General features: G+C 33.2%; 3 protein-coding genes across 4 annotated transcripts; all 3 read right to left on the minus strand.

Annotated features, from left to right (window-relative positions):
* Positions 1–439: 439 nt before the first annotated feature.
* LOC142638056 (uncharacterized) lies at positions 440–3,790 on the minus strand. 2 transcript variants are annotated; one of them, XM_075812046.1, is made up of 3 exons: positions 3,375–3,790; positions 2,409–2,555; positions 440–982 (listed from the first exon to the last, which is right to left on the minus strand). In XM_075812046.1, the coding sequence occupies exons 1-3, from the start codon at positions 3,513–3,515 to the stop codon at positions 839–841; spliced, it is 432 nt and encodes a 143-aa protein (XP_075668161.1). In that variant the 5' UTR covers positions 3,516–3,790; the 3' UTR covers positions 440–838. The 2 variants fall into 2 exon arrangements, with proteins under 2 accessions (XP_075668161.1, XP_075668162.1); XM_075812047.1 differs by lacking the exon at positions 3,375–3,790 and adding an exon at positions 3,077–3,225.
* Positions 3,791–6,796: 3,006 nt separating this feature from the next.
* On the minus strand, positions 6,797–8,484 carry LOC142640213 (uncharacterized). The gene is made up of 2 exons (XM_075814297.1): positions 8,203–8,484; positions 6,797–6,898 (listed from the first exon to the last, which is right to left on the minus strand). Exons 1-2 carry the CDS (start codon positions 8,482–8,484, stop codon positions 6,797–6,799), a joined length of 384 nt encoding a protein of 127 aa, XP_075670412.1.
* Positions 8,485–10,534: 2,050 nt separating this feature from the next.
* On the minus strand, positions 10,535–12,715 carry LOC142638686 (uncharacterized). The gene is made up of 3 exons (XM_075812744.1): positions 12,392–12,715; positions 12,155–12,301; positions 10,535–11,049 (listed from the first exon to the last, which is right to left on the minus strand). The coding sequence occupies exons 1-3, from the start codon at positions 12,656–12,658 to the stop codon at positions 10,906–10,908; spliced, it is 558 nt and encodes a 185-aa protein (XP_075668859.1). The 5' UTR covers positions 12,659–12,715; the 3' UTR covers positions 10,535–10,905.
* Positions 12,716–14,408: the final 1,693 nt, after the last annotated feature.

Raw genomic sequence — 14,408 nt, forward strand, 5'->3', positions numbered from 1 at the left:
TAGGTTTGAAGCAAGCAAACCATGCCCATAGAACTCGGCCTTTCACAAAAGGTTTAAGGCTTTTTACTAAAGCTGAAAGCTTATCTTCAAAAAGGTTAATTTTTTGTTGCTTATTTGGTAAAAGTCGAGACAAAAAATTAGAAGCTATGACACCAAGTATCATCACCTTAACTCCACCCCAAAGAAAATCATGTTTCCCCTAGGTAGTCCTCACACAACTTGTACAGGTGTCCAAGCCTTTCAGTTAAAACTAGTGCCAATGAATGAGAAAGAACTCATAGCAGGTTTTCACAACAAACAACCCAAAGACCAAAGAAAAAACAAACCACAAAAACAATACAGACGTGTATAAGACCTGTGTTTAAAAAGCATACATACAATTCAACGAATGACAATGTATTTCCCCCATACTTAACAAACCCCACATTACCGCTTTTTTTTTTTTTTTTTTCTTCTCTAATTCTAAGTTCCAACAAGAAGTAAATACAATCGGTAAATATCATGGTCACTTTATTCCTCCTCTTTTACCAAACCTTATAAATTCACCCTAAGCTTTGGTAGAGTACAATAATTTCTTAGTCTCCTTAAAATATGAAATTAATACAGCTATACAGTTATTTCCACCATGTCTCACTCTCAGCACACATTGCATAACTTCCAATATCACCTATGCATCTGTCACGCTATTTCAGCATTGAGCATATTTAATTAGATAGCAAAAGTATCTATTTATCAATATGTTGAACCAATGTAAAATTTTATTGGGTTTTTACTAAACTCATCAGAGGGTAGAGATTCAAACTGAGATACCCAAATTCAAATCTGTTGAACCACAACTTCATAACTTGGCAACAGGCATGTTAAAGAATGTAGAGCGAGCAGTATAGGCTAACTTCCCAGTTTTCTTGACCTTGAACTCCATTGCTACTACAGTCAAATTTCTTCCACTCCTCACTACAGAGCAATCAACTATCACCTCTGTCTGCATGTAGAAAACAGTTCCATCTCACAGGAGATTAGTAAAAGGAAAAGAGAAAAATTGTAGCAATGTGAAAGCAGTAAACAGATAGATCACCATCATAAGGCATGTGTACGCATATGCTACAAACCATTCAAAAGCAATATATATCATTGGTAACAAGTTAGCTTAACTTGACTTTAGGCTAGAATTGTCTTCTGTGAAACTGTGTCCCGGTTAATGGCTTAATGCCAGTAAGATGAGATCACATTATTATATATTTGAAACATTAAAATGTATGTTGAAAGCCCAAAAAATAGTTGATGACAAGTACAACTCAAGACTCAATGTGTAATTATCATCCTCTTGGCCTCATGTTTGAGATGCAGGGTCTTCAAGCAAACCTAATTAGAATAAATTATATATTAAACAAGAGATTTGAGTATCAACATCACTCTTACTCTTATTCACCCAAGAAGAATGAGGTTGCAGTTATATCTTTCCAATAACTCCAACCTTTGGTCTATATGCTCAGCTTTGCACTCCATTTGCTATTATGGTTATCAAATACTATTCCAAGGCAACCTGAATTTAGCTTCTCAAGGAAACATTCCAGCATTCTAAGAGAAGCTAAAAATCCTAACAGTGCCTCTTGTTAGTCTGTAGCTTGAATGCCTATTAAAGACTTGATTTCTTTTTGTGCATGGCGAAATTATATTTGCCATGTAGGTGGTAGTAGAAAACCACTTGACCGACTTTCAAGTATATATATTTGATGTGTTATTTGTTTTCTAAGAAGGTGCCGCAAGCTTGAATAAAGAATAGGAATTTATGTATTCTTTGTTGTTTGTGAGAGAGAGCTCTTTGGTGTATTGGAGTTTGGGTTTTGTGAGAATGCCTCTATACTAATTTTGTATCTTCCATATTTGTTAGTGAATTTTTCTTCTCATTACCACCCATGGACGTAGGCCAAAGGCCAAATCACATAAATTCTTGGTGTCCTCTCTTGTGTGTGATTGCCTATTGTTCTTTTAAGTTTTCTTCGTTTCTCTTATTTCTTTTGGAGATCTTTCTCAAGTATATAATAGTTTCACTATCCATTTTGTTTGGGAGTGCTTTTGGAGGCCCTTTTGCACAACACCTCTCTAGATGAATAATGATGGCACACGGAAATATGAAGCCAGCATCAAATGACTGGCACATCCCAATCCACAATATAAATTTGAGGAACCATCTCATTTATAAATCTTCAAAATTTAGAACTTTTGCGACTTAAAATGCTAGGCGGAAAAGCAATTTGAATCCCACAAAAAGAAAAGGATTTCTACACACTACATTCCCACAGATCATAGGTCCAGAATAGTATAGCATACATGTCATTTGTCAAAGCCAATAACGCAAAGCATGAAAGCACAACCTAATGAACCAAAAGTGAACAGAAAAAACTCACATTTACTGGAGCACTAGAGAGATATGAAATACTTAGTTCCCCAAGAAAAATATCCTTATTTTCGGCCAACACGGTTCTAGCACAAGCATACGACACTTTCTCAGCAACAGCTGCAACAGCCCCTCCATGAAAGTTACCATAGATATTCTGCAAAGTGAAAACCCCATGAAAAAGCATTTACCATTCATTTGAGGAAAACAAAAGAAATTCATTCGCAAATGTCTTGATCTCTGTAGTTTTGGTTTGACAACAAGGAATGAAATGCTTGATAACTATATCAACTAACAGAGTCACTTGAATGGAGCAACCTTCAGTTTCATTGAGTACACGATGTGGGTGAGAGAATTTAATAAGTTTTTCCCTTTAACATGGACATTCTATTTTTCACTCACATATAGTTCGCTTAATTTGGATAAAAGAATTGATAGATATCAGAGATTCGAATTTTTGGGTTGAATCCAGAAATTAATTCTGCAAAACCACTCACACTCAACTCAAATCAGCTGAAACTACCACAAAATCATGTAACCTTCTTTTACTCATATGTTACACAACTGTTTTCATCAAACTAATAAGTAATAGCTCTTTATATTTCTGTTAAGAGACAATCTTGAGCCTTATATCAATAACAATAAACTTATGTAACTTCTTCATCTTTAAATTGCTACCTTATGCATAGGATCACAACAACTAGAAGACCATCTAAATATTCAAAATAAATTTTCATAAAGAAAATTATAATTCATCTTTCTTCTTCCCCCACAGTTTCTCCAACACCAAACTGTGAAACAGGCATAAAGCTTCAGTACTTTATAAGACCCAGATGCTAAAATATTTATAAGACCCAGATTCTAAAATTTCTTCTTAAAAAGGCAAATTTTTTGAGGAACCAAAAAGCAGAAGTGTATTGGTAAAAGAAGCAACCAAAAAAAAAAAAAAAAGGAAAAAGAGAGAAGAGTTATTTACAGAGAGAGCGGGGTTGACAGTTAGGAGACAAGTGATTCGGCCACGTAGGACTTGGTCGGGCTTGATTATGTGGTGAATGAGATGAGAGTAGAAGTCTTTGGTTTTGCAAATATCTGGGACAAAATCTGAGTTGATTCCCATCCTTTGAAGGAAGCCATTGAGCAAAGAAACATGTTCAGCACAAACGTCCTTCGCTACTATCACTGTCTCACTGAGGATTTCGACTTTGCTTCTGCTTCTGGACGAGGATTCGATGTGGCTTTTCCCATTTTCCTTACTGTCTTTATTTATCTACTTCGCTGTTCTACCGTTGACGAACGAGTACAGAGACTACAGCCACTAAAAGCAAGACATGATTTGATTTCTCTCTCGAAAATCCAATCAAAACCCATTCCTTTTTAGGAAGCAACATGTCGGCCTTTGGTTTTGGAGGAAGTAAAACAGGTCAGTTTGGCATGGCCTTTCCCATAGCTTATTTGCTAAAAAAGGGGCAAATACGAGATAGTATTTTTTAGTACTAGTTTTTTAATTTTATTTTTTTAGAGATTCAACTTATGAAGTTGTTCCGTACTAGTTTTTATGTTAAATCTTATATGTGTGAAAAAAATATTAAATGGAGAAAATACCATTTTGGTCATTATATTTTGAAGTTATTATCAATTTGGTTCATGTTTTTTTCCACTTGTAGTCAACTTAGTTTTCGTTAGTAAGTTAATGGTAGAAACCATATTACTATCTAAATGTAGGAATTGAATTGATAATAACCCTAAAAAGACTGAAATAGTATTTTTGTCAATTGAAAATTAGCTTGTTTTCAAAAGGCTAATTTTGTTAAATTTTATTTCATTTTAAAAAAATCATAGACAAAAACCCAAAAACTAAAAACTAGAAGATTTTGCCAAACTTTGCCCAAAAGAAAATATAAATGGAAAAAAAAAAAAGAGCGAAATAGACTGAGTGTGCATTTGGCTCGAGCTTAAAAAGCTAACTTATTTTACTATTCAACTTATTTTACTATTCAGCTTATTTTTGCTACTATTTATGGGCCCCACTGCACTTTTTGTATCATTCATGGGTCCTATTTTATTATTTCAGCTAACTTTTACCTTTATTTACAATACTTTCAGTAAAAAGTTTTTAGTTTTAGCGAAATAAGCGGATCCTAAACAGATTCTGAATCTAGTGAATTCTACACTTTTGCTGCCAAATTCAAGTCTAGCTTTTGCCCATTCCTTCCCAAGGATATCATTAGTTTGTATGAGACTAATGTTAGAGTTATTCCAACTTTTTTTTTAAAAAAAATAAATTTTTTGATTAAAAGGATGACATAATATTAGATGTTAACAAGTATATTACAACTTCGCTCAGCCTTATTAGAGGTTAGCAAATTCTCCACCACAGGGTGTGGTAACAAAAGATACACAAAAGAAATGATAGCACTTGTCCTAAGTTTTGCCAATGCATCAACACATGGTTTGCCTCATGGTAAATTCATTGGTTGGGGAAAGCCTTACATAGTAAATTGACATTAATAAATTACTAATTGTCCTAAAACTTTAATTATTACAAAATTGTAAATTTAATCACTTTAACTCTAGTTTTAACACTCTTACGTACCTTAATTAATAAGTGAGGCCCAATGGGTAGGATTTTCAAATTTTTAAATAAGAGGTAGAATGGAAACAAGAATAGAACTCACTAGTAACTACATGTTCCACCAATTGCAATTTGTCATGTGTTTGAAATTTTTTTATTTATTTAAACTTCGATTATTTTATAAGGAAAGTCAAACGAATACATGACAAGTTGTGATTGGTAGAATATACAATAGAACACAAAAAGTAAGAAAGATGGTTTGTATTCAACTAGGATCTCATGCTTTGATACTAATATAAATTATCGATTATTCTACAATATTATTAAGAACAAAGTTTAGCTACAACTACACTCAATATCTTTTTTTTTTTTTTTGAGGGAGCAATATCTTTTTTATTAGATGTAAATTTTGATAAATCCAATATTGGATTATATTTTCTTTTTATATACCCCAAGCTTGCAAAATTTCCAACCGATTAAAGACAAATAATTACACCATCAATTCTAATGTTTAAAATTTAATTTTTGTAGCCTATAATTATGCATAACAAAATAAGTTTATGAATTAAATAATAAATAGCATCCAATTGACATGTGTGTTAAAAAAAATTAAAACATGCAATCCAATCGATAGAGATTTAAAATATATAGTGTGGGGACTCGAGAACTGAAGATGGAAAGCACCGTTATATCCTTCAATTGTTCCTCTTGAAGGAATATCCATGACCCGAGGAGTGAGGTGGTTTGAGGAGAGAATGGGATGTGACGGAGCGTCCTTGGGGGATATAATGGGTGAAGGTGGGTGCCTTAGGGGTTAAATGGGATCTTTGTAGGAAGTTTCTTGTAAAGTCTCACCTGTTCCTCTGCATTAAATGGTTGACAACAGTTTTGTCAGCTTCATTTATGAAGAAGTGATCTAAACAGTGGATCCACAGCTTAGCAACTCCTTCCACCACCTTCACCAGAAGTCTAATGGGACAAGTGTCCTGAGGAGATTTGGGAAAATTGAAGATGGAGGACTAGGATGCAAGATGCCATAGAGTATATAAAGGAAACAGACTCTCAGATAAAGGGGAGCAAGAATTGAGAAAAAGGGGAGCGAGAATTGAGAAAAAGAGATCACAACTAGAACAGTACTTGAGAGAGAGGGTGAACAGTATTTGTAATAATCAAGGACATTGTCTTCGGGTAAGCTTGTAAAGATCCATTCATATATTTAAATCTGAAGCCTCTAGTCCTTCTTTCTCTATCTGTGTCCTCGGGCGAAGCCCACACTTGTTTATCTTACTCTCGATACAAGTATCTGTTGATTTGGGCCTGGTTTAAGAGTTCCAATCTCACTATTTTCAGTGGGTCTGGGCTGTCAGATTTCGTGCCCTCACATGTAGTTATGTTAATTTTTTTTATTGGAGTTGTAGTCAAACTTTGTCCTCTTACCAATAACAAACTAAAAGGAGACTCTTGACATAAGGCCTCAACAAAATTTGGAGGATTTCTTCTTTCATTCTCAAATAGGTAGCCCCATAGAACTCGTCCAAATATCCAAGCTTTTTTTGTTAAAGCAGGAGCCAATGTATGAGAAAGCATTCATTATTCATAGCAGGTTTCCAACACAAACATGTACAGCCCAAAGACACAGAAAAGGAAATCATACAAACAATACAGTCGTGTATAATTATATAAGAGCAGTGTTTAAAAAGCATAAATACAATACAATACACACGACACTAGTAAACTTTATTACTCCCCAAAGGGTAGAGATTCAAACCGAGATATCCAACTTCAAATTTGTTGAACCACATATTCATAACTTGGCACTAGGCATGTTATAGAATGTAGCGCGAGCAGTATAGGCTAACTTCCCAGTTTTCTTGAGCTTGAACTCCACTGCAACTATTGTCAAATATCTTCCACTCCTTCAGCTCTGCCTGTATGTAGAAAACAATTCCATCTCACAGGAGATTTGGCAAAAAGAAAAATAGAAAAAGAATAGAAATATGAACGCAATAAAATAAATCACAATCATCCAGCATTTGTATGAATATCGTAATACTAACCATTCAAAAGCAAAGATATAAATGGCAACAAGTTAGCATAAGTTGGCTTTAGTCAAGCATTGTCTTCTTCTATGAGACTGACCCAATCAAGATGCCAACCTTTATTTTAAGGTTTATATAAATGCAACAAAGATATGTTCATATCATCTCACATTATTGTTGCTTCCTTAATGGAATACTCCATTAAAAAAAAAAGAAAAAGATCCATACCTAAATTATGGATGAAATCACACTACCCGTGAAGCTTAGATAAATAAGTAGAAATCTTTTTAAAAAATTGATATTATCTCATGGAGAAGTCACATGTGAGAGAGAATGTACTCATCTATTACATTATAAAAACCTCAATAAGAGGAGTGTCATTTTGTTCATTATTTAATGGGAGTATCATTTCATGAAACCTCAAATGAGGTTGGTGTAATTTAACCAATTATATATTAAACAAATTAATCACTCTTACTTAGTCTAATTCGCCCAAGAAGAATGAGGTCGCAGTTATATCTTTCCAATAACCCTAGCCTTTGGTCTACATATGCTCAGCTTTGCACCCCCTTTGCCATCACATTCTGTTCCAAGGCAACCTGAGTTTGGCATTTCACGGAAACACTCCGACACTTAAGAAAAGCTAAAACTCTTAACAGTGCCTTTCTAGCTGAAAAATGGTGGCATCAGATGTATGACGACAGCATCAAATGGTAGGACATCCTAATCCACAACATAAAGTTGAAAAACCATCTCGTTTGTTTGTAAATCTTAAATAGTCTAAAACTTTTTCTACTTCAAATGCTAGGCAGAATGCAATTTGAACAGGGTCGGCTGGATGAATTTTGGGGCCTAAATAGAAAACTTTAAGGTCAGGCTCTTTTTTATATTTAGATATAAATTAAATCATATTCAATTAATTTTTTATACAATTTTTTTTAATAAAAAATTTGAAATCTATTTATCTTCCTTTAAGAGATGCAAAATTACTAATTAAACAGTGGTGGATTATTTCAATTCTACAGCAACACATACATTTTAGGTTTGAACCCTACTCACACTAAAAACTTATTAGTCATAAACTCATAATGATAAGAGCAATTATTATGGAGCAGACACCATAAATTGAAATTATATTTTAATTATATAAAAAAAATATATATGAGAGGAAAAGAGATGAACGAGAGTTTTACTCCGGGAGCAGGTTTGACAGTTAGGAGACTGGTGATTTGGCCACGTAGAAGTTGGTCGGGCTTGATTACATGGCGAATGAGATGGCAGTAGAAGTCCTTGGACTTGCAGTTATGTGGGATAAAATCTGAGTTGGAAACTCCCACAATTCGAAGGAAATTAGTGAGCATACAAGCATGCTCACCACAAATGTCCTTCACCTTGCCTACAATTATTGTGGACTTCGACGTTGCTTCTTCTGCCTCTCCAACTGGGCTAGGAGTAGTCACTGTGGGTTTTCCCATTTTCGACAAAGAAAAAAACTAAGCATACAAGTAGTCTAAAATCAGCTTCTGATTTATTATTATTATTTTTTTAGTTTCAGCTTATGGCGTCTGCTTCTGATGATTGCACTTTTTGTCATCAGACAATAATTATACTCTTTGTCATCAGATCAAGATACCAATCAGATTGAACTTCAAATTTTTTATTTAACTATCAGAAACTTTACCAGTTAAGCCAACTAAAATCCACTTTTTCTTCTTTTCAAAAGTGTTGGATCACATTTTTCTCACATAACTAAAGTCTAAAATCACATTTCTCATTTGATGTGCATGATTAACATTTTTCTTTCAATTCATTTTTTTGTAATTTTGATTTATTTTCAATGAAATGACAGCGATTATTTACCTAAGTTGTTGTACGATGTTTCCTTAAAACAAAAGAGTTGAATAATGAAGGTAGGATATTTTTTGTTTTATATAAAAAATGATTTAATATCAAAACATCACACGTCAGATTATCTATTTTATATTATATTTCATTAAAATATTAATTTTTTTTATTTACACACAACAACCACCATCCACTCTCTTCTTTCATTCTTGAAATACATAAAGAAAAAATAAACAACTAAATGCAAAATAAATAATGTCAATGTAAATTTACACGGTTACTATAACAAACTTGTAAATATAATTATACACAGACTTATGTGGGTCATTTTTAGGAAAAATTGTGTAAATTCTACACATTTTTATATTATACGTGAGTTGATGTAAATGCTCTAAGACATGACTTTTATTATTAAAAAAAAAAAGAGAAATATTATACATATAACATTTTCACAACAAATCTTATGTCACAGGTTGTTACTTGTAGTTACTAGTGGGTAAGAAAGTAATTTCAGTGGTGAATTCAAATTAAAAACCTGTAACAACCTATCAATCAAGATTTATTGTAAAAATGTTGTGGATAAAACACTTCTCTTAAAAAAATATATGATAGATGACTAAAGTAAAACAAAATTTTAGCTGTAACAGTATTTTTGAACTTTTTGAAACTTTGGTATATGAGTTTAGTTAGGACAAAACTATGTTAATAGCTTTAATGGCAATTGCATGCTCCCCCACTGGTGTGGTTTCAAATAAAATCTTAGATTTTGAAAAGTTTCAATTAATGGTGATGAAAATTTGGTCCATCCAGCATACATGCTTGATTTAATATGAAACGCTGTAAGGGAAAAACAGATACACATAGCAGAGCAGACTAGAACCATTATTGATCCTAGGCTTAGCCTTTTTTGGGGGGGTTGTTTGATAATTTGATAGATACAATAATGTGGTGGGAGGGTTTATACCTTAATTTTCCACATAAAGAAGCATGCAATGACGCTAAATTATAAGTCTCTTGGGCCTTACCTTAGAATTAATGGTGAAAGAGACTTGAAACTTCAAAGTTGCATTGCGGGCTAAACTGCAGACTCTAATTAGAAGCAAGCAACAAACCATGTCTCTTAAAATAATTCTCCAAAAAAAAAAAAAAAATCAAAGTATCTTACAAATGGCATAAAACATAACGAAATTAGGATTTATTCAATAAAATAATGATAAATCTATCATAATGATCTTGTAGTTGATTATCATGGAATGAAGCTCATGATAGATGATGGATCCAGCTTTCTCTTTATCAGATTGTGGCTTTTAATGTGGTGTTGAACGACCCATGATTTCATGTTCTTAGTGTTATGGTGCATTTTGAGCCCAAAAATAAATAAATAAAAGTGTTAATGGTGCAATAGTTGGATTTGACCATTTAAAAATCCATTGGGTTTGAGGCAAGCAAAACTTTAATGCGTGAAATTAAGCATGATCGCTGATTCAGTACGACGCATTGGTGTGTTTTTAAAAATTAAACATGATCATTTAAAAGTGCAAATTGCTTTAGTTAGTTTTTTGTGTTTCTCACAAGAGGGATGTGGGTTTTATATTGACTATGTAAAATCTTTACTCATTAAGAATATAAATCCAGAGAGAGATCACTAATTCAGTATCATCACCTTAAAGAAAGACAATATATAAATACAATCTCTAATATCAAGAATTAAGATAACTTCATAATCACTTTATTCCTCCTCTTCTAATAAAAACTCATAACTTCACCCCAAGATTTGGTAGAGTACAGCAATTTCTTAGTCTCCTTAAATATGAATTAAAGTAGCCACACAGTCATTTCCTCCATATCTCAGCACATTGGTTAACTACCAATATCCCCTATGAAGCTGTCAATGCTATTTCATCAATGAGCATATTTAACCACATTGCATAAGTACCTAATTTTCAACATTTTGAACTAATGTAAAATTTTATTGGGTTTTTTTACGAAACTCATCAGAAGGTAGAGATTCAAACTGAGATACCCAAATTCAAATTTGTTGAACCAGAACTTCATATCTTGGCAATGGGCATGTTGTAGAATATAGCGCGAGCAGTATAGGTTAACTGCCCAGTTTTCTTGACCTTGAACTCCATTGCAACTACAGTCAAATTTCTTCCACCCCTCACTACAGAGCAATCAATTAGCACATCTGCCTGCATGTACAAAACAGTTCCATCGCACAGGAGATTTGTTATAGAGAAAAAAAATCATAGTAATGTGAAAGCAGTAAACTAAACCACACTAATCAAGCATGTGTATGCATATGCTAATACAAACCATTCAAAAGCAAGATATCATTGGTAACAAGTTAGCATAACTTGGCTTTAGCTTAGAATTGTCTTTTTTTGTGAGACTGAACCAGACAATGGCTTAATGCCAGTGGGATAACATCACATTATTATATACTTGAAACATGAAAATGCATGTTAAAAGCCCAACCAATAGTTCATGACAAGTAAAAGCAAAGACTTATTTTGTTTACTATCATTATTATTATTATTGGTAACTTAGGCACGCCCTAATGAGTCTTGAACCCACAACCTCACCCTCAACCTAAAAGGGGAGGAGGTGCTAGATCTGTTAGAGCTCATTGGCACAACTAATGACTTAGTTTGTACACTATTATCATCCTTTTGGACTCATGTTTGGGTGGCAAGGTCTCCAGGAAAATTTAATAAATAGAAATTATATATTAAACAAGACATTTGAGTATCAATCATATATTAGTCTGATTCACCCAAGAAGAATGAGGTTGTAGATATATCTTTTTGAATAACTCCAGCCTCTGGTATGTACCTCCCAGTTTTGCACTACAATACTACATTTGCCATTAAGATTAAGATTATCACATTCTGTTCCAAGGCAACCTGAATTTGGAATCTGAAGGAAACATTCAGGCATTCTGAGAAAAGCTAAAAATCCACACAGAGCCCCTCTAAGTCAATAATTATGGCACACAGAAGTATGAAGCCAACATCAAATCACAGGCACATCCCAATCCAAAATATAAATTTGTAATTCTTAAATATCTAAAAACCCTTTTAACACTTCAAATGCTAGGTAGAACGCAATTTGAGTCCCACCAAAAAAAAAAAAAGCTAAAAACTAAAAAAATCCTCCATTTCCCACATATAATTAGGTTCAGAATAGAAGAAAAAACATCTCTAATTTGAAGAAGAAGATAACACAAGAAATGAACTGAAAGAAGAACGAAGTGTGTAACCAAAAGTCAACCCCAAAAAAAAGAAAAAAACTCACATTAATTGGAGCACCAGAGAGATATGAAATGCTCATATCTCCAAGAAAAATATCCTTATCCTCAGCAACCACAGTTCTAGCACAAGCGATTGACACCATCTCACAAATAGCTGCAAGAGACCCTCCATGTAACGAACCATAGAAATTCTGCAAACCCCATGCAAATACAATTACCATTCATTTCAAAAAAAAAAAAAAAAAACTAGAATTAGAGAAAAAGAGAGGAGAGTTAGTTACACCGAGAGCGGGTGTGACGGTTAGGATACAGGTGAGTCGGCCACGTAGGACTTGGTCGGGCTTGAGTGCGTGGCGAATGATATTGGAATAGAAGTGCTTGTTATTGCAATAATCTGGGAGAGAATTGATGTGTGAGACTCCCACGTTTTGGAAGAAACCAGTGACCGTAGAAACCCTTTTAGCAGAAACGTTGTTGGCTACTGTTTTTGAGGAATTTGACGACGTTGCTTCGGCCTTTGGCCGAGGAGTCGCTGTGGGTTTTTCCATTTTTTTTTTTTCTCTCTTTCTTTTCCTAAAAAAGGTCGTATTTTTTTTTTTATTTGTGGTCTGTCGTCTACGTACGACAAGACCGTATTTCCTCTGTTGTTGTTTTTGTTTTTTGCTTTTTAAAAATTTAATTCCCTCAATTTTCGTCTAAAAGTATGACGTAATATACTCAGATAAGGTACAGGTATTGCATCTTATGCCATTGGTAATTTGGTATGAATGGTTGGGATTTAAAGTTGCAAAAAGCAATTTTAAATCTCAACCATTAAATATAAAAAATGAATAAAAGTAAAAAAAATGTTGTTAAAGAGTTGGGGTGAATTGCATAGCAATTGCACCGGATCTCAATCCTAAAATACTTACTACAATCTTTAAAAATAACATTTACTTTTCCTTTGCTTTCTTAGGAACCAAACGGGGGTTAAAAAAATCCAGAGTTTAAAGCTTAATTTTCTTCATTTTCTCATATTTTCCCAACAACCAAATGAGGAAAAAAGAAAACAAATTCCAAAACCCAGAGAAAGAGATGCAGAAAGGAATCACAATGATAGAAAAACTTCAAACCACCTAATTAACTCGTATTGGGCTTCCAAGTTCACTAATGTCCACACCCCACTTCAAAAATTTTCAAACCAATCATTGCCATAAATCAACAGCTGGGTTGGGTTCAGACTATTTAAAACCTTCGACCTTACTCTAATCCCAACTCTAACCATTCAACAATTCAAAGATCCTTCCCTCTATTCCTCTGTACGTTCTCGAAACTCCCAATCGGGCCAATCCCATTTTCTTCAAATGATAGATCCAAAATTCCAAACAAAAAAATAAAAAACCCCTAAGCACCTAAACAAAATGAGTTCTGAATCTAATCAAGCGCACTCAGCAAAAACAACAGAATCTGATTATGATTGGGATTGTGATTCTCTCTACATCTCTCTTTGGGTTTTGGAATTTGTTTTGTTTTTTCCTTGTTTGGTTGCTGGAAAAATATGAGAAAATGAAGTAAATTGAATTTTCAATTCTAGGTTTTTTTACCTCATATGCTTCCTAAGAAAGTAAAGGTAAAAATGAAATAAAATTTTAAATATGAAAATATACTAAGGATAGGTGGTGGTACAAGGTTTAGTCCCTAACTTTTTATTTTTTTTTTTTTAGTTTGTGCTGATGTGGTAATATATGTGGCGGTCTATATGGAATAAAAATTTTATTTTATTTTTACCGTTAGTCACGTCAGCATTTTTCATCCATCACTTAACAACAGGGACCAATCTGACACAATATCAAAATATTAGGGACTAAGCTGACACATTTGAAACATTAAAGACCAAATTGATAAACAATGTAAAGGTTAAAGACCAAATATGTAATTTACCCATAATTATAAGTATAATATAAATAAAAGTACATAGACATGATACAGCCTCTTTTTATTCTCAATTCTCAAATGATGTTATACTAAATGAGGACTCTCCTCCTCTTTGATTTAGTTCATATTCATTTATAAATGAAATTTTAGTCCCTTTTCACAAAAGAAAAAAGAAAGCTTAACTTTCAAAAAAAGAAAAAGAATAAAAGAAAAGCTTCTTTTCGTATAATAAATGATATATTCAACTATAAATTTAATTATTGAAAAATATAATTCATACAAGAGAAAATAATAATTACGTAAGTTTGAGACAACAAAATCCCTAATTTGGACAATACATTTCCTTTTCTTTAAAATAAAGTGCATATTACTTTTCAAACAACT

The sequence above is a fragment of the Castanea sativa genome, chromosome 6, assembly GCF_040712315.1.
Source record: "Castanea sativa cultivar Marrone di Chiusa Pesio chromosome 6, ASM4071231v1".
Lineage (NCBI taxonomy): Eukaryota > Viridiplantae > Streptophyta > Magnoliopsida > Fagales > Fagaceae > Castanea > Castanea sativa.

Excerpts from the sequence above, each read along its gene's own strand:
- LOC142640213 (XM_075814297.1), bottom strand. The coding sequence starts at position 8,484 with ATGGGAAAACCCACAGTGACTACTCCTAGCCCAGTTGGAGAGGCAGAA. Across the intron at positions 6,899-8,202 it reads CTGTCAAACCTGCTCCCGGA|GCAGAGCTGAAGGAGTGGAA; the intron begins GTAAAACTCTCG and ends TTCTACATACAG.
- LOC142638056 (XM_075812046.1), bottom strand. The coding sequence starts at position 3,515 with ATGGGAATCAACTCAGATTTTGTCCCAGATATTTGCAAAACCAAAGAC. Across the intron at positions 2,556-3,374 it reads CTGTCAACCCCGCTCTCTCT|AATATCTATGGTAACTTTCA; the intron begins GTAAATAACTCT and ends TTCACTTTGCAG. Across the intron at positions 983-2,408 it reads TCTCTAGTGCTCCAGTAAAT|ACAGAGGTGATAGTTGATTG; the intron begins GTGAGTTTTTTC and ends TTCTACATGCAG.
- LOC142638686 (XM_075812744.1), bottom strand. The coding sequence starts at position 12,658 with ATGGAAAAACCCACAGCGACTCCTCGGCCAAAGGCCGAAGCAACGTCG. Across the intron at positions 12,302-12,391 it reads CCGTCACACCCGCTCTCGGT|AATTTCTATGGTTCGTTACA; the intron begins GTAACTAACTCT and ends TGGGGTTTGCAG. Across the intron at positions 11,050-12,154 it reads TCTCTGGTGCTCCAATTAAT|GCAGATGTGCTAATTGATTG; the intron begins GTGAGTTTTTTT and ends TTGTACATGCAG.